This window comes from Salvelinus namaycush, chromosome 14 (genome assembly GCF_016432855.1).
Source record: "Salvelinus namaycush isolate Seneca chromosome 14, SaNama_1.0, whole genome shotgun sequence".
NCBI classification, from domain to species: Eukaryota; Metazoa; Chordata; class Actinopteri; order Salmoniformes; family Salmonidae; genus Salvelinus; species Salvelinus namaycush.
This window is the reverse complement of record NC_052320.1, coordinates 15,063,978-15,088,204: the sequence shown is the minus strand read 5'-3', so window position 1 is coordinate 15,088,204 and position 24,227 is coordinate 15,063,978. Positions and strand designations below refer to the sequence as shown.

The following is a 24,227-nucleotide window of genomic DNA, read 5'->3' as shown; positions in this document are numbered from 1 at the left end:
CAAGAAAGTGCTGTTTGAATGAATGCTTACGAGCCTGCTGCTGCCTACCACCACTCAGTCAGACTGCTCTATCAAATCATAGACTTAATTATAATATAATAAACACAGCAATACGAGCCTTAGGTCATTAATATGGTCAAATCCGGAAACTATCATTTTGAAAACAAAACGTTTATTCTTTCAGTGAAATACGGAACCGTTCCGTATTTTATCGAACGGGTGGCAAGCCTAAGTCTAAATATTGCTGTTACATTGAAGGTTGTGCAATGTTATGTCAGAATTATGTAAAATTCTGGCAAATAAATTACTGTCTTTGTTAGGAAGAAATGGTCTTCACACAGTTCGCAACGAGCCAGGCGGACCAAACTGCTGCATATACCCTGGCGCGAATGCGCTTTTGTTAAAGCATCACCCGTTTGGCAAAGTAGGCTGTGATTCAATGATAAATTAACAAGCACCGCATTGATTATATGCAACGCAGGACAAGCTAAACGAGTAATATCATCAACCATGTGTAGTTGACTAGTGATTATGTTAAGATTTAATCGTTTTTTTATAAGGTAGTTTTAATGCTAGCTAGCAACTTACCTTGGCTCCTTGCTGCACTCACGTAACAGGTGGTCAGCCTGCCACACAGTCTCCTCGTGGATTGCAATGTAATTCGCCATAATCGGCGTTCAAAAATACCGATTTGTTATGAGAACTTGAAATCGGCCATGCCGATTAATCGGTCGACTTCTAGCCCCTATAGGGTTCATAGTGATAAAAGTACTACTGCAGCGCAGAAAGCACCCCATCAATGGGTCGGCCATATCATAACTCAGTCTAGGCTACTTGATGCAGCTTCGTATAATGTAACCGATGTAAACTCAGCAACAACAAAAAGCGTCCCTTTTTCAGGACCCTGTCTTTCAAAGATAATTCGTAAAAATCCAATTAACTTCAGATCTTCATTGTAAAGGGTTTAAACACTTTCCCATTGTTCAAATAACCATAAACAATTAATGAACATGCACCTGTGGAACGGTCGTTAAAACACTAACAGCTTACAGACGGTAGGCAATTGAGGTCACAGTTATGAAAACTTAGGACACTAAAGAGGCCTTTCTACTGACTCTGAAAAACACCAAAAGAAAGATGCCCAGGGTCCCTGCTCATCTGCATGAACGTGCCTTAGGCATGCTGCAAGGAGGCATGAGGACTGCAGATGTGGCCAGGGCAATAAATTGCAATGTCCGTACTGTGAGACGCCTAAGACAACGCTACAGGGAGACAGGGTGGACAGCTGATCGTCCTCGCAGTGGCAGACCACGTGTAACAACACCTGCACAGGATCGGTACATCCAAACATCACACCTGTGGGACAGGTACAGGATGGCAACAACTGACAGAGTTACACCAGGAACGCACAGTCCCTCCATCACTGCTCAGACTGTCTGCAATAGGCTGAGAGAGGCTGAACTGAGGGCTTGTAGGCCTGTTGTAACGCAGGTCCTCACCAGACATCACCGGAAACAACGTCGCCTATGGGCACAAACCCACCGGCGCTGGACCAGACAAGACTGGCAAAAATTGCTCTTCACTGACGAGTCACGGTTTTGTCTCAGCAGGGGTGATGGTCGGATTTGCGTTTTTACGTTGAATGAATGAGTGTTACACCAAGGCCTGTACTCTGGAGCGGGATCGATTTGGAGGTGGAGGGTCCGTCATGGTCTGGGGCGGTGTGTCACAGCATCATCGGACTGGGCTTGTTGTCATTGCAGGCAATTTCAATGCTGTGCGTTACAGGGAAGACATCCTCCTCCCTCATGTGGTACCCTTCCTGCAGGCTCATCCTGACATGACCCTCCAGCATGACAATGCCACCAGCCATACTGCTCGTTCTGTGGGTGATTTCCTGCAAGACAGTAATGTCAGTGTTCTGCCATGGCCAGCAAAGAGCCCGGATCTCAATCCCATTGAGCACGTCTGGGACCTGTTGGATCGGAGCATGAGGGCTAGGGCCATTCCCCCCAGAAATGTCCGGGAACTTGCAGGCGCCTTGGTGGAAGAGTGGGGTAACATCTCACAGCAAGAACTGGCAAATCTGGTGCAGTCCATGAGGAGGAGATGCACTGCAGTACTTAATGCAGCTGGTGGCCACACCAGATACTGACTGTTACTTTTTGACCCCGCCTTTGTTCAGGGACACATTATTCCATACATGTCTGTGGAACTTGTTCAGTTTGTCTGATGTAGATTCTTATGTTCATACAAATATTTATTTACAAATGTTAAGTTTGCTGAAAATAAACGCAGATGACAGTGAGAGGACGTATAATTTTTTTGCTGAGTTTATATGGATGAGAGAAAGTTCCTACAAGAAAGAAGGAAAAATGCCAGACTGTCTTTCTCAGGCATCATGCTGTTCTCATTAAACTCAACGATTAACTCTTAAGTCAGCTGTCCTCTCATGTCTGTCGTTCCCAATTTGTTATTTTGGAGAAAGGTCAGCTGACACCTGTAGGTACCCCAGTGTGTGAATATGTGGGAACAATATGGACTCAAGTACTTATCTATGGGTGTGTTTTATTTATGCTTTTGGTGTGTTGATCTATTTTTTAACTTTGTGTGTGTGTGTTTACCTATGTATGTGTGTGTGTGTGTTTACCTGTGTGTGTGTTTACCTGTGTGTGTGTGTCTACCTGTGTGTGTGTGCGTGCGTGCGCGCTTGCTGTAAATGGGAGGCTGTATGGGGGAAAAAACAAATATCTTCAAAGGACACGCTGCGTGACTGCTCATGATGTTTTTTTAGTTTTTTCTGTGAGAGGGGTAGTGTGTCTTTCTTTTTCCGTTTGTGTGTCTGCAAATGTAATCCAGTTGAGTAATAATCCCATCTGACTCCATTTTGCAAAAAAATTCCAGTGTTTTTAATATGTCTGTGTATATTTGAACGTGTCAGTGAGCCAGGTTTCAATGTCTCCGTCTCGCTGCCCCCACCAGACGCAGCATGAAGCGTAAGGCCAGTTTCACCTGCCCCTTCAACGGCAGCTGCACCATCACCAAGGACAACCGGCGGCACTGCCAGGCCTGCCGGCTCAAACGCTGCGTGGACATCGGCATGATGAAGGAGTGTGAGTGCTCAGAGACTGATTGCTAAATGGTCATAAATACAGTAACTTCAGCACTTTAAGTGCTAGGCTCATGCTGGCTCATATAGGCCTAATGTAAAAAAGCAGTACAGTGTACTGTACAGAATGTTAGTAGAATCTGTTTTACTGTACATTCATGCATAGTCATTGTTGCCTGGACATGTTCTTTATGTTTTAGATATCTGTATTGTTGACCTGTTTCAGGGAACTAGGCGTATGTCGCGGGTCACTACTTCACACGAGAGCCATTTGAACATAATCTTAATTTTTTTAATCAAAATGCCTTTTTTGACAGAAATGCCTTCTGGAACATGTGAACTTTCATGTGCCTTAATAACAAACTTGTATGCCATCTGTAAATACGAATAAAATGACTAAATTTATAAGCCTAGTTGGTTTAGCCACAGAAAAAGGCAGCAACCTTCCCGCTAGCCATGATTGGCTGAGATAATGAGTGGGCTGGACATGCCGAGAGATGAGTTCGGATTGGTCTGCCATATAGCACGCTTCTGTCTATTTGAGCTGGTCAGTATGTTTAGGTAATCCTGTCTAACGCTATTTTTATTTTTAATGTTTACATAGTAGAACTGCATAAGTGTTGCTCTCCATTTTCTGGAGGACCGAGTTTTGAAATCAGTGGAATTAGAGTATGATAGCTAAGGAGATGAAGAACACCTGTCTCCGGATTACATCTTCAAACTAAGGGCAACCTTGGCATCTGTGACAGGAAGAGGCGTCCATCCATGATGGATATGGGTAAGATAGTCTAGCTAGCTACATTTTCAGATTTTAGACATTTCAAATTGACACAGTATTTTCTTTCAAGTTAAAGTGTACTGTTAGCTAACAAGCTAACTAGCTGGCTCGCTAGCTAACGTTACGTGTATGATCTTATTATTCGTATCTGAGCCATTTTGCTTGGCTAGTTATAGCCTAATGTTGGCTAGCTAACACTGAACCTGGTTGGTTAGCTACATGCAGATTCATGCAGGGTAGTAACGTCATGAGTTGGGATTATGGTTAATTGTTTACCTAGCTAGCTACATGTCTTAACAAAAGACTCCACTATGCAAGAAACGATTTCGGGTGCGTTCGTAAATTCAGTCTTGCCATCTACTTCCATTTCAGAGCACTCTCGTCTGACTGTGCCAGAGCGCAGAATAACTGATGAATTTACAAACGCTCAACACTCGTTGAATATGACTGGTGTCAGTAAACGTCCAGCAAAAAAGCATAATTAAATTGTTGCCAGCAGCACAGTTAGTCACCAACGCTCTGGATAACATGAAAACAGCCTAACCAGCTCTGCTAGGGCAAGTAAAGTGGTCAGAGTGGGGTGTTCTCTCATTTGTGTCTGGAAGTAGCTAGCAAACTAGCCAATGTTAGCCAGTTAGCTTGGGTGCTTGACTGCCGTTGTGAGGTCAGAAGGCTCCGATCACCTCATCAAATAGTGTCCAGTGTGTGCTCTGAAAGCTCCGAGAGAGAAATGCTCTGAATTTACGAACGGACAATCTGACAGCACAGTTGCAGCCACCAACGCTCTGGATAACATAAAAACAGCCTAACCAGCTCTGCTAGGGTGAGTAATGTTCAGTGAACTGTTCTCTCATTTGTGTCTGGAAGTAGTTAGCCAGTTAGCGTGGGTGCTTGACTGCTGCTGTTAGTATAGAACGCTTGTGTCAAACCTTAGAGATGGGTCGGGCTAAAGCTTAAGAGGGTGTGAACGATGGTGAATGGGTGTAGACAAAGAAGAGCTCTCCAGTTGATACCAAAACGTTCAAAGGTCATTTTCTCAGAAGTGAAGATACAAGTTTAGCAACTTTCAAAGCAGAATTACTTACCCATTGTTCCTCAAATATAGTGTATGATTTACCATTTTGTAGCTCTCTGTGTCTGCTTTTATCCAATGTGAAAACACTTTCTAATTTTGCTACACAAGATTGAATCAAGGAGGTCGGTCACATTTGGGTTGCATTCAGCCAGAAAATAGACCAGGGTTGTACTGTTTTACATTCTGTACCGTATTAGAAAATATGTGGTGGTTTCAGAATATTTAGACAAATTTACTGGCTTAGTTATATTAATCCTGCTTTAAGAAATACCCTCCACTTTACTGTGCCGGAACACCGACAAATCCGCATGGTTATGAAAATGGGCAAGTTGTGCATTTTGAGGTGACAAAGAGAGAAGGGGAAAGAGTGGGAGGGGATGGGAGAGAAATAAAGACCAGTCCAACAATGATACTCTTTCTCCTGCCCGTTACACAATGGTCCGATACAGAGTGGTGCTGCTGCCCTGTAGCCTAGCCTGCAAACAGTCACAAGCCTAAATGAGCCCCCTGGAAAATATAAAGGATCCAAACCGCTAAAATGGCCTCTTTGTCTGCACAAGTGCTATAGCTCCAGGCCATGGGGTCATGGATGAGGAGGGAGCTGCCTGGCGCTGCATGCCCCAGTCATGTGGACCTCACTCATGTAAAAAACAATGTGGTACGAAACATTTCAGGCAGAGGTGTGGCACAGAATGAGACTTGCGATTGGATGAGCATGGTGACTGAGCAATTGTCGAGCTGTGCTAAGCTTGATGTGGATACAAGCGGAGGCGGTTATTTAAAGTGTTAAAATGTTCTTTAAATGTTGCATGTTGGTCCTCTTTTTTGGACTGCTACAGTTACGGTATGTGTCTCATTTAGCACTGTATGTACACATGAATAAATCATGTTTTTGTGTGTGTTAATGACAGTTGACGTTGATGACCCGTGGGTGTAGTCTTAACACTGTAATTGGTCAATCCGAGCCTCGCCCCCAAAGGTTTTTGTTGCTTCTTCAAAGCACCGCTGCCAGGCTGAGGATCCAGCCACATTGTCCGCAGTTGTTAGTGTTCGTGCCAAGACAACAGAGCAGGCCTGCCCACTCGGCGCAGCCTGCCAAATCAGTGAGCAGTACACAATTACTCATGCTCCCTTAAGCTGAAGGGTTGCCAGCAATAGCGCCTCTGTGCTCATTCTGCATGGAGGTGCCTCCTACCTTACTTTCTCTGAGTAATAGAGGGATTGTAGTAGTTGTGGTGATATTAACAATATCCTGACCCAGAGTATTAACACCCTAGAGTCGATGTCCGCACCCCAAGAAAATAATTAAAATGTTCTGTTTGGGAACATTTTGGCTTCACAGATTACAATGGCGATGGACAGAGTTGTGGATAAAACGTTAACTGCATGTCGCCACTGCTCAACGAGAATATCCTATGCAGTGGCTTGTTGTCGGCCACTCACAAGTCAAAGCGAAACTACAGTCATAGAGCCTCCCTGAGTGGCAAAGCAAGTTACAAGATTATCTAATCAATGGAAAATGAATTAAAATGAAAGATATGCTACAACAACCAAGAGCCAACAGGTACGCTGCTACTTAATAATCTGAATGGAGGTGTTATTTGGATCTGTAGGACAGGGAGAAAGCGCATGACGCCTTAGTTAGACTAGCTAGCTAGCTTCTCTCGGTTTGATGCAGTCAAAACAGGTACCACATAATCATATTGAATGATAAATAACCTAGCTGTGACAAACTAGAAGTTAGTACACTAGCGCGAGTCTGCTTGGTATGGTTGGTTGCTGTCTCTCCCTCATCCTTGCTCCTGTATCACTCGCTCACATTACTCACACCACAAGGCCCCTCTTACACCTGCTAGAGCGTCTCTCCCTCGGACTTTATCAGCTCTGTTAATAAAGTAGCTTACAAATTCACATCTTTTAAAGTTGCTGCTTCCCTCACTGCTCTGACCAGGTCTCTCACCTTCTCTCCTCTCTTTCTCCCCCTCTTTCTCTCTGCTCTCTCCTTCTCTTTCACTCTCTCACCTTTCTCTCTACTCTTGCTCTCCTTTTCCCTCCTATGTCCTTCTCCCTCTGCTCTCTTACTCCTTTGCTCTCATTTCCTCTCCTTTTATTTCTCCTATTTATACTTCTTTCTCTCTCCTCATTCGCTCGTTCTTTCTCCCGCTCCTTCCTCTCTCTCTCGCTCCTTCCTCTTTCCCGCTCTACTTCTCCCGTTTCTCTCGCCTTCTCACCTCTCCCTCATTTCTCTCTGCTCTCTCCTTTCTCCCGTTTCTCTCGCCTTCTCACCTCTCCCTCATTTCTCTCTGCTCTCTCCTTTCTCTCTTCTCTCATCTTTCTCTCTTGCCTTCTTCTTTCTCTCTCCTTTCTCTCCTCCTTTCTTTTGCCTTCTCCTTTCTCTGCTTCTTCTCTCTTTCATGCTCCTCTCCTCCTTTCTTTCGCTCTCCTTCCTATCTCCTCTTTCTCTCTCCTTTTGTTCTTTCTTAATCCTCTCTCTCTCACCCTGCAGCTCAGTCCTCTGCCATGTCGATCCAGGCATGAGGCTAATTAATAAATATGGACAATTTTGTGGTAAACAGCTCAATTTTCTGGCCTCCGTTGTCTTACACTTCACCGCTGTGCCATCCAAACAAAAAGGCACTGTGAAATACTATCAAGACAGCACAGCAGACGATTGCTGGTGAACTCTGGGAAATTACCACACGCTTGCCTGGCTGCGGCGGCGGTCCTTCTGACTATGCCATGCTAGATGGGCTACTCGGTGTCCCATTCTGGCCTGATGTCAGCCAGGCAGCAGTAGTAAAATAAGATTCTATCATAGAGTAAAGCTGGTCCAACTCTAGTTCTGAACAGTGTGGCTGTATGTTGTTGTCTCCATTGTTGATAATCCTTAAATATGGCAATAGATTAAATAAAATGTTTAGCCACAGTGGAATAGTCCAATAGGTAGCTACAAGCTAGCATATAACACAAACCAGATGCCTGGTTGTGGTTAGTCAGCTCCTAAAGTCTTTTGGTTTTATCACCTACATCATGTACGTTTCCTTCAATCTGCTGTTCAATGAAGACTATTGGCAAGTGATAGACATAAACATAAAATGTATTTTACCACAGCTGCTGTTAATGGCAGACTTGGTTTAGCAGGAATTCGATCTGTCCATGTGTGAAACAGGCAACATTTGTTTTACTGTTGCGTAATACATTTTCTGAGGGTGGTAAAAGCCATTTTTTGCTAATGAAGTGTGCAGGAGTTTGTAGAAAACATCATGCACGACAAGATTGCCCTGCCATGAAGATGATTCACATTTTGTGATGGGGGGGGAATCGATACAGTTGCATATTGGGGTGTTATTTTTGACGATATATTGTATCGTTTTGACAATCACAATATAATTTTTGCGCTAGTTGGCTGTACCTGCAACAAAACTCCCATATTTTTCCTTCATAGAGAGCCAATTTGTTTTCAGCACTTTTATTTCCATTACTGAGAGACTCGTTTTCTCATATTGTATCTTGTCCATGTGCAGCACACATATGGTGTTTGGAACATCAAATCAAATTTTATTAGTCACATGCGCCGAATACAACCTTACAGTGAAATGCTTACTTACGAGCCCCTAACCAACAATGCAGCTTTAAAAAATACGGATAAGAAATTAAAGTAACAAGTAATTCAAGAGCAGCAGAATCGCAATAAAATAACAGTATTGAATCGCAATACACATAGAATCGTGAGAATCGCAATACATATATCGGCACCTAAGTATTGTGATATCTGGTTAAACCTGGTTAAATAAAGGTGAAATAAAAATAATATACCGTGACGTCCCTGACAATTCTCAGCCCTATTCACATTCAGGAAATGTCCTGGTCGACCTAGAGTAGTTTGTTCTTTCGACCAATCGATTGATCTACATTTTTAAATGTGTATTTTTCCCTATATAGACACACCCTATGTGTTATTTTATTAAAACGTATATTGTCATTGCCAACTATGTTAAAATAGCCTGCATAAAGCCAACAATAATAAACCTTGCAGCCTGCAGGTAGAAAATATCCTGGTAAAAACATTGGCTACACATGGCCTGAAACATGGAACTTGGGTCTGGCCTGAAGCTGGCACTAGCAAACTTGCAACATTTGTATAAAATATTCTGGTCCCTCAGAGTTTCCTGCCCAGTGAGCTCCTGACATAGCTGTAGGCTATTTACGCCAGCGATAAGAAGTAATCGGGTAGGCCTATTTTATGATGTTTCCACCAGATAAGAGCAATACTTTTTTCTCCTTTCACGCCGAGTGGTTACCAAGAGAGCTGGACAGATATCAGATCCCCAAATGGGCACACATTTGTACGCAAGCCAGGTAGCCTGGGCATACTTCTATGCATAATCAGTTGCGCGTCCTTACTCAACATTGACAGGAGCACCACAAACAAAAGTCAGTGAATATATTGACAACTCCTAAATGGAATGAAATAAACCAACTTGCTCCTCACAAGTGTAGCCTAGGTTGTGCGGTCCTGGAACAACGTGTTCACTCCGACAATGACAACGGTAAAATACTAATAATATATTGAATGCATTAACAGAAATTACCGTAACCAAACAAACATTGTAGATTAGAAAATTATAGGAACGGTCAATGTTGGTGTGCCATCCCCGCGGCCTCCACAATGGATTAGTCCACTGAGCCAGGCGTGGATCAGACGGGTGTCTTGTCCCATTTTAAAATTAAAAAAAATACAGTACCAGTCAAAAGTTGACACACCTACTCATTCAAGTGTTTTTCTTTATTTTTACTATTTTCTGTATTGTTGAATAATAGTGAAGACATCAAAACTATGAAATAAGACATATGGAATCATTTTGTAACCAAAAAAGTGTTAAATCGAAATATATTATACACTGCTCAAAAAAATAAAGGGAACACTTAAACAACACAATGTAACTCCAAGTCAATCACACTTCTGTGAAATCAAACTGTCCACTTAGGAAGCAACACTGATTGACAATAAATTTCACATGCTGTTGTGCAAATGGAATAGACAAAAGGTGGAAATTATAGGCAATTAGCAAGACACCCCCAATAAAGGAGTGATTCTGCAGGTGGTGACCACAGACCACTTCTCAGTTCCTATGCTTCCTGGCTGATGTTTTGGTCACTTTTGAATGCTGGCGGTGCTCTCACTCTAGTGGTAGCATGAGATGGAGTCTACAACCCACACAAGTGGCTCAGGTAGTGCAGCTCATCCAGGATGGCACATCAATGCGAGCTGTGGCAAGAAGGTTTGCTGTATCTGTCAGCGTAGTGTCCAGAGCATGGAGGCGCTACCAGGAGACAGGCCAGTACATCAGGAGATGTGGAGGAGGCCGTAGGAGGGTAACAACCCAGCAGCAGGACCGCTACCTCCGCCTTTGTGCAAGGAGGAGCACTGCCAGAGCCCTGCAAAATGACCTCCAGCAGGCCACAAATGTGCATGTGTCTGCTCAAACGGTCAGAAACAGACTCCATGAGGGTGGTATGAGGGCCCGACGTCCACAGGTGGGGGTTGTGCTTACAACCCAACACCGTGCAGGACGTTTAGCATTTGCCAGAGAACACCAAGATTGGCAAATTCGCCACTGGCGCCCTGTGCTCTTCACAGATGAAAGCAGGTTCACACTGAGCACATGTGACAGACGTGACAGAGTCTGGAGACGCCGTGGAGAACGTTCTGCTGCCTGCAACATCCTCCAGCATGACCGGTTTGGCGGTGGGTCAGTCATGGTGTGGGGTGGCATTTCTTTGTGGGGCCGCACAGCCCTCCATGTGCTCGCCAGAGGTAGCCTGACTGCCATTAGGTACCGAGATGAGATCCTCAGAGCCCTTGTGAGACCATATGCTGACACATGCACATTTGTGGCCTGCTGGAGGTCATTTTGCAGGGCTCTGGCAGTTCTCCTCCTTGCACAAAGGCGGAGGTAGCGGTCCTGCTGCTGGGTTGTTGCCCTCCTACGGCCTCCTCCACATCTCCTGATGTACTGGCCTGTCTCCTGGTAGCGCCTCCATGCTCTGGACACTACGCTGACAGACACAGCAAACCTTCTTGCCACAGCTCGCATTGATGTGCCATCCTGGATGAGCTGCACTACCTGAGCCACTTGTGTGGGTTGTAGACTCCGTCTCATGCTACCACTAGAGTGAGAGCACCGCCAGCATTCAAAAGTGACCAAAACATCAGCCAGGAAGCATAGGAACTGAGAAGTGGTCTGTGGTCACCACCTGCAGAATCACTCCTTTATTGGGGGTGTCTTGCTAATTGCCTATAATTTCCACCTTTTGTCTATTCCATTTGCACAACAGCATGTGAAATTTATTGTCAATCAGTGTTGCTTCCTAAGTGGACAGTTTGATTTCACAGAAGTATGATTGACTTGGAGTTACATTGTGTTGTTTAAGTGTTCCCTTTATTTTTTTGAGCAGTGTATATTTGTGATTCTTCAAAGCCACCCTTTACCTTGACAGCTTTGCACACTCTTGGCATTCTCTCAACCAGCTTCACCTGGAATGCTTTTCCAACAGTCTTGAAGGAGTTCCCACTCTGGTCCAACTCATCTCAATTGGGTTGAGGCTGGGTGATTGTGGAGGCCAGGTCATCTGATGCAGCACTCCATCTCTCCTTCTTAGTCAAATATACCTTACACAGACTGGAAGTGTGTTTTGCGTCATTGTCCTGTTGAAAAACATATGATAGTCCCACTAGGTGCAAACCAGATCGGATGGCGTATCGCAGCAGAATGCTCTGGTGGTCATGCTGGTTAAGTGTGCCTTGAATTCAAAATAAATCACAGACAGTGTCACCAGCAAAGCACATCATCACACCTCCATGCTTCACGTTGGGAACCACACATCCGTAGATCATCCATTCACCTACTCTGCGTCTCACAAAGACACGGCGGTTGGAACCAAAAATCTCAAATTTGGACTCATCAGACCAAAGGACAGATTTCCACCGGTCTAATGTTCATTGCTCGGGTTTCTTGGCCCAAGGAAGTTTCTTATTCTTATTGGTGTCCTTTGGTAGTGGTTTCTTTGCAGCAATTTGACCATGAAAGCCTGATTCACATAGTCTCCTCTAAACAGTTGATGTGTCTGTTACTTAATCATTTGTTTGGGCTACAATCTGAGGTGCAGTTAATTGACGATGTCTGAGGTTGTTAACTCTAATGAACTTATCCTCTGCAGTAGAGGTAACTCTGAGTCTTCCTTTCCTGTGGTGGTCCTCATGAGAGCCAGTTTCATCATTGTCTTAAAGTAATGATGGACTGTCGTTTCTCTTTGCTTATCTGTTCTTGCCATACTATGGACTTGGTCTTTTACCAAATAGGGCTATCTTCTGTATACCACTCCTACCTTTTCACAACACAACTGATTGGCTCAAACGCATTAATAAGGAAAGAAATTCCACAAATTTAACAATGCACACCTGTTAATTGAAATGCATTCCAGGTGACTACCTCATGAAGCTGGTTGAATGCCAAGTGTGAAAAGCTGTCATCAAGACAAAGGGTGGCTACTTATGTTTTACACTTTTTTTGGTTATGATTCCGTTTGTTATTTCATAGTTTTGATGTGTTCCCTATTATTCTACAATGTAAAGAAAACCCCTTGAAGGAGTAGGTGTGTCCACACTTGACTGGTACTGTATATATATATATATATATATATATATATATATATATATATATATATATATATATATATATATATTAACAACTGCTCGACTAAAATAATCTTGGTCGACCAGCACCCTATCGATCAAACAATCGATCAGTCGACTAAAAGGAGTCAGCTCTATTTTGTAGTTGTTAGCCTCTGTCTGGTGCAGTTCTATTTTGTAGTTGTTAGCCTCTGTCTGGTACAGTTCTATTTTGTAGTTGTTAGCCTCTGTCTGGTACAGTTCTATTTTGTAGTTGTTAGCCTCTGTCTGGTACAGATTTGATTCATCATCTTCTAGTTTTGGTGTATCAACTCATTCCATGGAGGGCTGCAGGTTTTTGGTTTTTCCTTTCAATTAAGACCTAGACATCCAGGTGAGGGGAGTTCCTTATTAATTATTGACCTTAATTCATCAATCAAGTACAAGGGAGGAGCAAAAACCCGTGGGCACTGCCTTCTGTGGAATGAGTTTGACACATGGTGTATTGGCATGTCAAATTATTGTCTGTCAGATTAGTTTGAGAAACAGCACGGCTCAGATTACACTGCAGCACTCGTGGTGTTAATGGTATTCTCCTTGGAAGATTAGAAGCCTACACATTCTAGAGTCTCTCATAGCTAGCTGCTGTTTGTGTGAAGAAAACTATCAGCAAGTGACAGTCACTTAACGAGCACGGTTGTCAGTAGATCTGAGGCTCCTGTGTGAGGCAATCAAGCTAGCTGTGTTCTTCTCTCTCTCTCCCCCACCGCTCCTCTTCTCACCCGTCTCCCCTTCGCCTCTCTCTGCCCCAGTCATCCTGACAGATGAGGAGGTGCAGAGGAAGAAGGACCTGATCCAGAAGAGGAAGGAGGAAGAGGCGGCGCGTGAGGCCTTGAGACCTAGGCTGAATGACGAGCAGAGCCAGGTCATCGCCTCATTGGTGGAGGCCCACCACAAGACCTATGATGACTCCTACTCTGACTTCTCACTCTTCAGGGTCAGTACTGGTCAAACTAGCCGAGCCGCTCACGTTCTCATTTCTTTTGCAATATTGTTTTTATATACTAAATCACAGATATTGCATGATGTTAATGTAATGTTTTGCCATTCTCATTTCAAGTGATTATGGGTCTGTTTTATCAATCACTTCTATGTGCACGTTCCAAGACAAATCAAAATATGTTGCATTATGTTAATTGTATGTGTTGTGTTTGCAGCCCCCAGTGCGAGAGGGCCCAGTAACACGCAGTGCCAGTCGTGCAGCCTCCCTTCACTCTCTGTCAGATGCCTCCTCAGACTCCTTCAACCACTCACCAGGTGAGGGACACATGCTCACGCATGCACACGCACATATAGCACCCGTACACACAGTATACATGCACCACAATCACATTTTCCATTAGCCGGATGTGTTGGCATTAAACGTCTCAAAGGTCTCCTTACAGTGATAGGGTAAAACCAAAGGCCGTAACTTGGCTGTGGAAAAATTCACAATCACACACCACGCCAATGTTTGTTACACAGTTGCTGTGTACCATACATTTGCTTTTATAAAATGCCTGCCTGGGTGTCTTTTTGAAAAATCTCTCAAACATACTGTCCAGGTGTACCAAGGTTCTTTAACAACACGTGTGTCCCTGCCTTACTCCTACACTACATAATGGCATAATTGGCTGCAGCCTTTTGTACCTTTCATTGTAAACCTGTTGCTTCTTTTCGCAAGCATTTGTTCACATTCCCCATGAACTATTATATTTCTGCTCTCTCACTCTCTCTCTCTCTCTCACACTCTCTCACTCACTCTCACTCTCTCGCTCTCTCGGTCTCTCGCTCTCTCGGTCTCTCGCTCTCTCGCTCTCTCGGTCTCGCTCTCTCGGTCTCGCTCTCTCGGTCTCGCTCTCTCGGTCTCGCTCTCTCGGTCTCTCTTTCTTTCTCTCTCTGTCTCTCGCTCTCTGTCTCTCTTTCTCGCTCTCTCTGTGTCTCTTTCTCTCTCTGTGTCTTTCTCTCTCTGTGTCTCTCGCTCTCTGTCTCTTTCTTTCTCTCTCTGTGTCTCTCGCTCTCTCGGTCTCTTTCTTTCTCTCTCTGTGTCTCTCGCTCTGTCTCTTGCGCTCTCTCTGTGTTTCTGTATCGCTCTCTCTCTCACTCTCTCTCTGTGTATGTAGAGTCTGTGGACACCAAGCTGATGAACTTCAGCAGTCTGTTGATGATGTACCAGGACAGTGCAGGCAGCCCAGACTCCAGTGAGGATGATGGCTCCAAGCTCTCTATGCTGCCCCACCTGGCTGACCTGGTCAGCTACAGCATCCAGAAGGTCATCGGCTTCGCTAAGATGATTCCTGGCTTCAGGTGGGACTCTAGCATATTGTGTGCCTACTAGGTGTAGGGTGGAGTTGCCCTTAGATTCTGGTCTTAGTTCAGTTTTGTGTTTTCCCCCCACTAATGTTAAAGGTTAGGATTGGGAAAGTGGACGCTGATCCTATATCTGTACGTAGTGGAAACTTCGCCCAGGAGCCTTAATATAGTACATTAAAAGGATTGTGTAGGACGTATGATTGCTCCACCATATATCTTTAATTAGGCCATTACACAACAACCTTTCAATCTGAAATTGGATCTTAGTCAGGCTTCTACTGTCCATTAAGCTTGTAATAGTTATTTGTGGGTGGATGACTTCGGTAATTGCATAGCTACATGCTTTGGTACAGTGTGTTATTATGTGTAACTCTGTGTTGTCTGTTCACACTGCTATGCTTTATCTTGGCCAGGTCGCAGTTGCAAATGAGAACTTGTTCTCAACTAGCCTACCTGGTTAAATAAAGGTGAAAAAAATAAATAAAATAAAAGTATGTACGGCATTTAATAAAGACCTATGGTTCAGTGGTATTCCTGGAATACACTGGAACAGAGTAGGTGCAACGCCAGTTCAATAAAGGTTCCCTATCCATCTGCTCCCCAGATGCACAGTGCATTCAGAAAGTATTCATACTTCACTTATTCTACATGTTAGCCTGAATTCAAAATGGATAAAAACATTTATTTTTTTACCTATCTACACACAATAACCCATAATGACAAAGTGAAAACATGTTTTTAGACATTTTTGAAAATGTATCTATCTAATTTACGTAAGTATTTACGCACCTCAGTCAATACTTTCCAGAAGCACCTTTTTCAGAGATTACATCTGAGTCTTTCTGGGTAAATTTCTAAGAGCTTTCCACACCTGGATTTTTCAACATTTGCTCATTTTACTATTTTCCAATTTATTCAAGCTTGTCAAGTTGGTTGTGGATCATTGCGAGACAAACATTTTCAGGTCTTGCTATAGATTTCCATGTCAAAACTTTAACTTGGCTACTAAAGAACATTCACTGTTTCATTGGTAAGAAACTCGTGTAGATTTGGCTTTGTGTTTTAGGTTATTGTCCTGCTGAAAGGTGAATTCATCTCCCAGTGTCTGTTGGAGGGCAGACTGAACCAGGTTTTCCTCTAGGATTTTGCCTGTGCTTAGGTCCGTTCCATTTTTTTTTTTTTTTTTTTTAAAGACTCCCCAGTCCTTAATGATTACAAGCATGCCCATAACATGATGCAGCCACCACTATGCTTGAAAATATGTAATGTGTTGTGTTTGTGGCAAATCCAATACAACACTTTGTAATTTTTTTTTTTGTAACATTTTTTGCAGTACAGTAATCCCTCGTTTATCGCGGGGGTTACGTTCCGAAAATGACCCGCGATAAGTGAAATCCGCGAAATAGAAAACTTTTTTTTTTTTTTTACAATTAGCAACTATTACATGTATACAAATACAGTGACTCACGTGTAGGCCGTTTCACTGCTCTTCAGACTGGGCCGCTGCATCCTGACTGCGCTCTGCAGTGTTCTCTTCTTCTGAAGCCCGCGGTGCAGGTGTGTTTGTTCGGGAGAAGAACATAGTGATAGGCAGCTGTTTTTACAACTTAATGTAAATTTGCCAAGCTGTTTTATGTACGTACACATAACTGCACGAGACGACAAAATGATAGCACAATTCGTAGCATGTTTTGATACAAGAAGCGGGAGTGAGTTTTTAGCGAATCAGAATGCAGAGCACAATGCACCAAAAAAAAAAAAAAAATGCATTATGAAAATCCGCGAAATAGCGAATCCGCGATAAGTGAACCGCGAAGTGGCGAGGGATCACTGTATTACGTTAGTGCCTTGTTGCAAACAGGATGCATGTTTTGGAATATATGTATTTTGTACAGGCTCCCTTTTCACTCTGTCAATTAGGTTAGTGTTATTTGGTAACTACAATGTTGTTCAACCATCCTCAGTGGTTCTTCTATCCCAGCCATTAAACTTTGTAACTGTTTTAAAGTCACCATTGGCCTCATGGTGAAATCCCTGAGCGGTTTCCTTCGTCTCCAGCAACTCAAGTTATTTTTGTAGTGACTTGGTATATTTCTACACCATCTAAAGTGGAAATCTAATTAGCATTATAATAAATATCCCCAACAAAATCTGTCTAAACTAGTTATGTTTTTTTGCATGAGCTGCGTCTCAATCCACCGCATCCGCAAATGGCGGCCTTTCACATCTGCGGTGGAAGGTGGCCAAGCTACAGTGGTGTTTGTGCCGAAAATCGGTCTTCTCATCAAAACATCCGAACGGTTTGGCCTACGTGTCACACACACAATGGTGTTCTCCATTTTGCTCTACAACCCCCACAAGCGTCACGGGACTCTGACAACTTCTGTCTGTAGCGTCCGAACAGTTTGGGCTACACACTAATATGACCCCTCTATGGAAAGGTGAGACTTTCACCAACACGTACGTTGATTGTTTTGCTCTAGGATGCCCACAAGCCTCACAAGACCCGTCTGAAGGTAGCCCGGTAACAGTTTTTTTTTTTAATGTTAGCACTTTGTTAAATATGGTTCAATGTTTAAAAAAAATAAAAATACATTCCTGATCGTACTTATATAAGAAAGCTATAGGACACTTTAAAACAACATTTTGATTACATTTTGTGCTGTTTTTTCGTGTATGAATCCGTTAAATTATTATATCAAAATATATTTTAAATTTGAGATTTTTTTAAATAGCCACACTTTGCCTTGATAGCTTTGCACACTCTTGGCATTCTCTCAACCATCTTCATAAGTTAGTCACCTGGAATGCATTTTAATTAACAGGTGTGCCTTGTTAAAAGTGAATTTGTGGAATTTCTTACCATAATGCGTTTGAGCCAATCAGTTGTGTTGTGACAAGGTAGGGGGGTATACAGAAGACAGCCCTATTTAGTAAAAGACCAAGTCCATATTATGGCAAGAACAGTTCAAATAAGTAAAGAGAAACGACAGTCCATAAGGCTGTAATGTAACAAAATGTGGGGAAAAAGTCAAGAGGTCTGAATACTTTTCCCAAGGGGTTTTTATGCACATCCAAAACTTGATTAGTTTAATAAAGTTTTGGTGATTAAGACTTATTTCAAAGAGGTGTCACAAGCCAAACCCTTATCGATAGTCTTGGCTACTTGAGTCCGACGCAACGGATATACTGCTTTCTCAGGAACGGGCCAAAATCCCTTCATTTGCGTGAACAAAAGATGGAGAAAAGGGGAGGGGGGGGGGGGGTTTCGGGCTGCCTTCTGAGAATTCGTAGGCGAGTGAGTAAACTCCCACTCATCTGTTCTATTGGCCAACGTGCAATCATTGGAAAATAAAATGGATGACCTATGATCAAGATTATACTACCAACGGGACATTTAAAAACTGTAATATCTTATGTTTCACCGAGTCTTGACTGAACGACGACATGGATAATACAGAGCTGCCGGGATTTTCCATGCATGGGCAGAACAGAGAAGCTAGGTCTGGTAAGACGAGGGGCAGGGGTGTGTGTCTTTTTGTCAATAACAGCTGGTGCGCAATGTCTAATATTAAAGGAGTCTCAAGGTATTGCTCGCCTGAGGTAGAGTACCTTATGATAAGCTGTAGACCACACTATCTACCAAGAGCATTCTCATCTATATTATTCGTAGCTGTCTATTTACCTCCACAAACCGATGCTGGCACTAAGACCGCACTCAACCAGCTATATAAGGCCATAAGCAAACAAGAAAATGCTCATCCAGAAGCGGCGCTCCAAGTGGCCGGGGACTTTAATGCAGGGAAACTTAAATCCGTTTTACCTCATTTCTACCAGCATGTGCAACCAGAGGGGAAAAAAACTCTAGACCACCTTTACTCCACACACAGAGATGCATACAAAGCTCTCTCCCGCCCTCCATTTGGAAAATCTGCCCATAATTATATCCTCCGGATTCTTGCTTACAAGAAAAAACTAAAGCAGGAAGTACCAGTGACTCGCTCAATACGGAAGTGGTCAGATGACGCGGATGCTACGCTACAGGACTGTTTTGCTAGCACAGACTGGAATATGTTCCGGGATTCATCAAAGGGCATTGAGGAGTATACCACATCAGTCATCGGCTTCATCAATAAGTGCATCTACAACATTGTCCCCACAGTGACCGTACGTACATATCCCAACCAGAAGCCATGGATTACAGGCAACATCCGCATTGAGCTAAAGGCTAGAGCTGCCGCTTTCAAGGAGCGGGACACTAATCCGGATGCAAACAAGCAAAGCGTCAATACAGGATTAAGATTGAATCCTATTACATCGGCTCTGACACTCGTTGGATGTGGCAGGGCTTGAAAACTATTACGGACTACAAAGGGAAACCCAGCCACGAGCTGCCCAGTGATGCGAGTCTACCAGACAAGCTAAATGCCTTTTATGCTCGCTTCGAGGCAAGCAACACTGAAGCATGCATGAGAGCACCAGTTGTTCTGAACGACTGTGTGATAACGCTCTCGGTAGCCGAGGTGAGCAAGACCTTTAAACAGGTCAACATTCACAAAGCCTCGGGGCCAGACGGATTACCAGGACGTGTACTCCAAGCATGCGTGGACTAACTGACAAGTGTCTTCACTGACATTTTCAACCTCTCCCTGACTGAGTCTGTAATACCTACATGTTTCAAGCAGACCACCATAGTCCCTGTGCCCAAGAACACTAAGGTAACCTGCCTAAATGATTACCGCCCCGTAGCACTCACGTCAGTAGCCATGAAGTGCTTTGAAAGGCTGGTCATGGCTCACATCAACAGCATCCTCCCGGTTACCCTAGACCCACTCCAATTCGTATCGGCACCCCCTGTATATAGCCGCGTTATTGTTACTTTAAAAAAATAATATTTTTTATTTATTATTTTTTTACTCATATTTATTTCGGTAAATATTTTCTTAACCAACAGTGCAGTTCAAAAAAGTTAAGGGCTTGTAAGTAAGCATTTCACGGTAAGATCTACACATGTTGTATTCGACACAGGTGACTTTGATTTGCATTGGGCAAGCATATGCTTGTTTTTTAATCAAATGAAACGAAATGGGTAAGAAACGTTATTTAGACTTCGGCCTCAGAAAGCATTCATGGCTGAATCCTGTATTTGTGACGAAGGGTTATATCACAGGTGTAAACAGATCTCCATTTCCAGCCATGTCAGTCAGTGTTGCATGTATTCAGGATTCCCATTGTGTCGGAGGATCTGTTTAGAATAACCTGGCTGACTGTGTGTTAGCCTGACAGCCTTTGTTAGTGTGGCTCATGATGACTCATCATAAGAAGGGAATAGGCACAGAGTCAGAGCGGATAGAGTTTCCCGTTAATTTGGTGTTAACCTTCGTACCGGTGTGTGAATATGGAAGGTTGGATGAGGTAAAGCCTGTGTGCTCATGCCTCCAATAGCAACATTTAAGTGAAGCACACGCTGCAGTGCACTATGGAACGCTGTTGTCCCGGTAACCATAAAATGCATTGTACCAACTGTCCTTTCCGGTCTCCCCCTCCCTTAGAAAATTCTAGAAAACAGTGCTCATTCATCTGTGTACAAAAAATTGAAACGAGCAAAAGATGGCAATTAAATATTTGTTTAAGTCAGACAATGAGGCAATTCCAGTTTCAAGGATAAGAACTACTTTGTTTAGTTTGTGCGATGTCATTCTTCTATTTCCAATGTGCTGTAAGATTCCAGCCTTTGATTGTTGTTATGCCGATTCCCTCATCTTTTGGTACCAATGAAACACTGTTTTTACGCCTCTGCCATCAAATCTGGAATGAATTTTACATTGAGAGAAATAGGTTGCTATTGCCACAGTTTCTCATCAGGTAAAATAAAAGCAGATAAGGCCCTCTGTGTCTGATGCGATGAGGGGTGAGGGCACCCTGTCAATCTGCATGTTTGGCTCAATACATGTATTGTGTGTTTCCAGAGGGCTGACTGCTGAGGACCAGATCGCCCTGCTGAAATCCAGTGCCATCGAGATCATCATGCTGCGTTCCAACCAGTCCTTCAACCTAGAGGACATGTCCTGGAGCTGTGGTGGTGGTCCTGACTTCAAGTACTGCGTCAACGACGTCACCAAGGGTGAAATACATGTACACACACACACTCTACACACTGGATGTACACTCCCCTCTGCATGTTTAAATTTGGCTCTATACTCCAGCTTTTTGGTTTTGAGATCAAATGTTTCATATAAAGCAACTGTGCAGAATGTCACCTTTTATTTTAGGGTATTTTCATATCTGTTTTACCGTTTAGAAATGGAAGCACTATGCACAGTGCATTTGGAAAGTATTCCGACTCCGTGACTTTTTCCACATTTTGTTACGTTATACTTATTCTAAAATGGATTAAATAGTTTCCTCATCAATCTACAGACACTACCCCATAATGACAAAGCAAAAACTGGTTTTTAGAAATGTTTGCAAATTTCTAATTAAAAAAATATATGAAATATAACATTTACATAAGTATTCAGACCCTTTACTCATTACTTTGTTGAAGCACCTTTGGAAGCAATTACAGCCTCCAGTCTCTTGGGCATGATGCTACAAGCATGGCACACCTGTATTTGGGGAGTTTCTCCCATGCTTCTCTGCCGATCCTCTCAAGCTCTGTCAGGTTGGATGGGGAGCGTCGCAGCACAGCTATTTTCAGTTCTCTCCAGAGATGTTTGATCGGGTTCAAGTCCGGGCTCTGGCTGGGCCACTCTAGGACATTCAGAGACTTGTCCCGAAGCCACTCCTGCGTTGTCTTGGCTGTGTGCTTAGGGACGTTGTCCTCTTGGAAGGTGAAACTTCGCCCCAGTCTGTTTCTGAGTGCTCTGGAGCAGGTATTCATCAAGGTTCTCTCTACTTTACTCCGTTCACCTTTGCCTCGGTCCTAACTAGTCTCCTAGTCCCTGCCGCTGAAAAACATCCCCACAGCATGATGCTGCTGCCACCACCACGCTTCACTGTAGGGCTGGTGCCAGGTTTCCTCCAGATGTGACGCTTGGCATTCAGGCCAAAGAGTTCAATCTTGGTTTCATCAGACCAGAGAATCTTGTTTCTCATGGTGAGAGTCCTTTAGGTGCCTTTTGGCAAACTCCAAGCAGGCTGTCATTTGCCTTTTACTGAGGAATGGCTTCTGTCTGGCTGCTCAACCATAAATGCTTGATTTGTGGAGTGCTGCAGAGATGGTTCTCCCATGTCCACAGAGGAACTCTGGAGCTCTGTCAGAGTAACCATCGGGTTCTTGGTCACCTCCCTGACCAAGGCCCTTCTCCCCCGATTGCTTAGTTTGGCCGGGCGGCCAGCTCTAGGAAGAGTCTTGGTGGTTCCAAACTTCTTCCATTTAAGAATGATGGAGGCCACTGTGTTCTTCGGGGACCTTCAATGCTGCAGAAATGTTTTGGTACCCTTACCCAGATCTGTGCTTCTACACAATCCTGTCTCGGAGCTCTACGGACAATTCCTTCAACCTCATGGCTTGGTTTTTGCTCTGACATGCACTGTCAACTGTGGGATCTTATATAGACAGGTATGTGCCTTTCCAAATCCAATCAATTGAATGTACCACAGGTGGACTCCAAGTTGTAGAAACATCAAGGATGATCAATGGAAACAGGATGCACCTGAGCTCAATTTTGAATCTCATAGCAAATAAATGTAAATAAAAGTATTTTTGTTTTTTATTTTTAATACATTTGCAAACATTTCCACAAACCTCTTCGCTTTTTCATTATGGGGTATTGTGTGTAGATTGACATTTTAGAATACGGCTGTAACATAACAAAACAGTGAATTAAATTAGTCAAGAGTTTAGTATTTGGTCCCATATTCATAGCACACAATGATTACATCAAGCTTGTGACTCTACAAACGTGTTGAATGCATTTGCTGTTCGTTTTGGTTGTGCCCAATATAAAAATTAATGGCAAATAAGGAATTCTCATTTTGGAGTCACTTTTATTACAAATAAGAATAGATGATGTTTCTGAATGCTTCTACATTAAAGATGCACTATAAAGAAATTGCTCCACCATTTCTTTGTTGCTAAAATTCGAATAGTTTTTACAAATTTTTGTTTGTGACGAAAATTCATTGTACCAAGTAAACCGCTGTGAATTATATTTTCCATAAAGAAAAATAGTATTTTCTGCTGTTAAGCTGGTGTACAAACCCGAAAGTAAAAGACGCAAAAACGAAACTTAAGAACGGGAAATAGAAATAGCGCACATAAAGCAGATCTACCGCTTCTTAGACTTGCTTTCAATGAGAATGACAGACAGATCTATAACACACTGTTCTAAGTTGAATTTTGTCGGGTCACCCAAAAACGGACATATTGCAGCTTTAATGTGGATGCTACCTTGATTAGGAATAGTTGAGCAATAAGGCCTGAGGGGGTGTGGTATATGGCCAATATACCACGGCTAAGAGCTTTTCGGCACAACGCAACACGGATGAGTGAGAATGTTAGAGGCACAAAGACCATACCCCCCCCAAAAATGCTAACCTCACCTGTTATTGGTAATGGTGAGAGGTTAGCATTTTGGGGGTGAAATTTTCTTTATTATTTTGGGGTATAATGATCATTATTCAAGATTCATTCATGATTATCCCTAATCATGGCAGCATCCACATTAATGTCCACATTTAATTTTTCAATAAAAGTGACTCCAAAATGACACTTATTCACCATTCAGTTCCTATTGGGCAAAGCATAATACAAAGCACAACCAAAACAAACTGCAAATGCATTCAACAAGTTTGTAGAGTCACAAGCTTGATGTAGTCATTTTGTGCTTGGAATATGGGACCAAACACTACACTTTGACTACTTTAATACACTAAGTGAATTTGTCCAAGTACTTGGTGTACCTGGAGTATCGAGACAAATGTAAAAATTTTAGCTTCACTGTCCAAATAAATATGGAGTACCGTGTCAAACCACATGAGCACACACTTACCCACTGTCGGCCCCTCCCTGTAGCGGGTCACACTCTGGACCTGTTGGAGCCACTGGTGAAGTTCCAGGTGGGCCTGAAGAAACTCAAGCTCCAAGAGGAGGAACACGTGCTGCTCATGGCCATCTGCCTGCTGTCTCCAGGTATCTACCCGCTTGCTGTCATGTGTGCTTGTTGGTGTGCTTTGCATGCTTTTGTACATGTTTGTGCGCACATGTGCAGCATCTGTTTGTATGGTGTTTTTG

The 24,227-nt window shown here is 43.2% G+C and overlaps 1 protein-coding gene across 3 annotated transcripts in view; it reads left to right on the top strand.

Annotated features, from left to right (window-relative positions):
• The window catches only part of LOC120059182 (vitamin D3 receptor A), a 77,449-nt gene that overhangs the window by 52,590 nt on the left and 632 nt on the right, over positions 1-24,227 (top strand). For all 3 annotated transcript variants that reach the window (XM_039008033.1, XM_039008034.1, XM_039008035.1), the window contains 6 exons: positions 2,983-3,113; positions 13,450-13,634; positions 13,855-13,954; positions 14,800-14,983; positions 20,959-21,113; positions 24,009-24,125. In XM_039008033.1, coding sequence (XP_038863961.1) covers positions 2,983-3,113; positions 13,450-13,634; positions 13,855-13,954; positions 14,800-14,983; positions 20,959-21,113; positions 24,009-24,125 — 872 coding nt within the window. The remainder of the gene's footprint in view (positions 1-2,982; positions 3,114-13,449; positions 13,635-13,854; positions 13,955-14,799; positions 14,984-20,958; positions 21,114-24,008; positions 24,126-24,227) is intronic.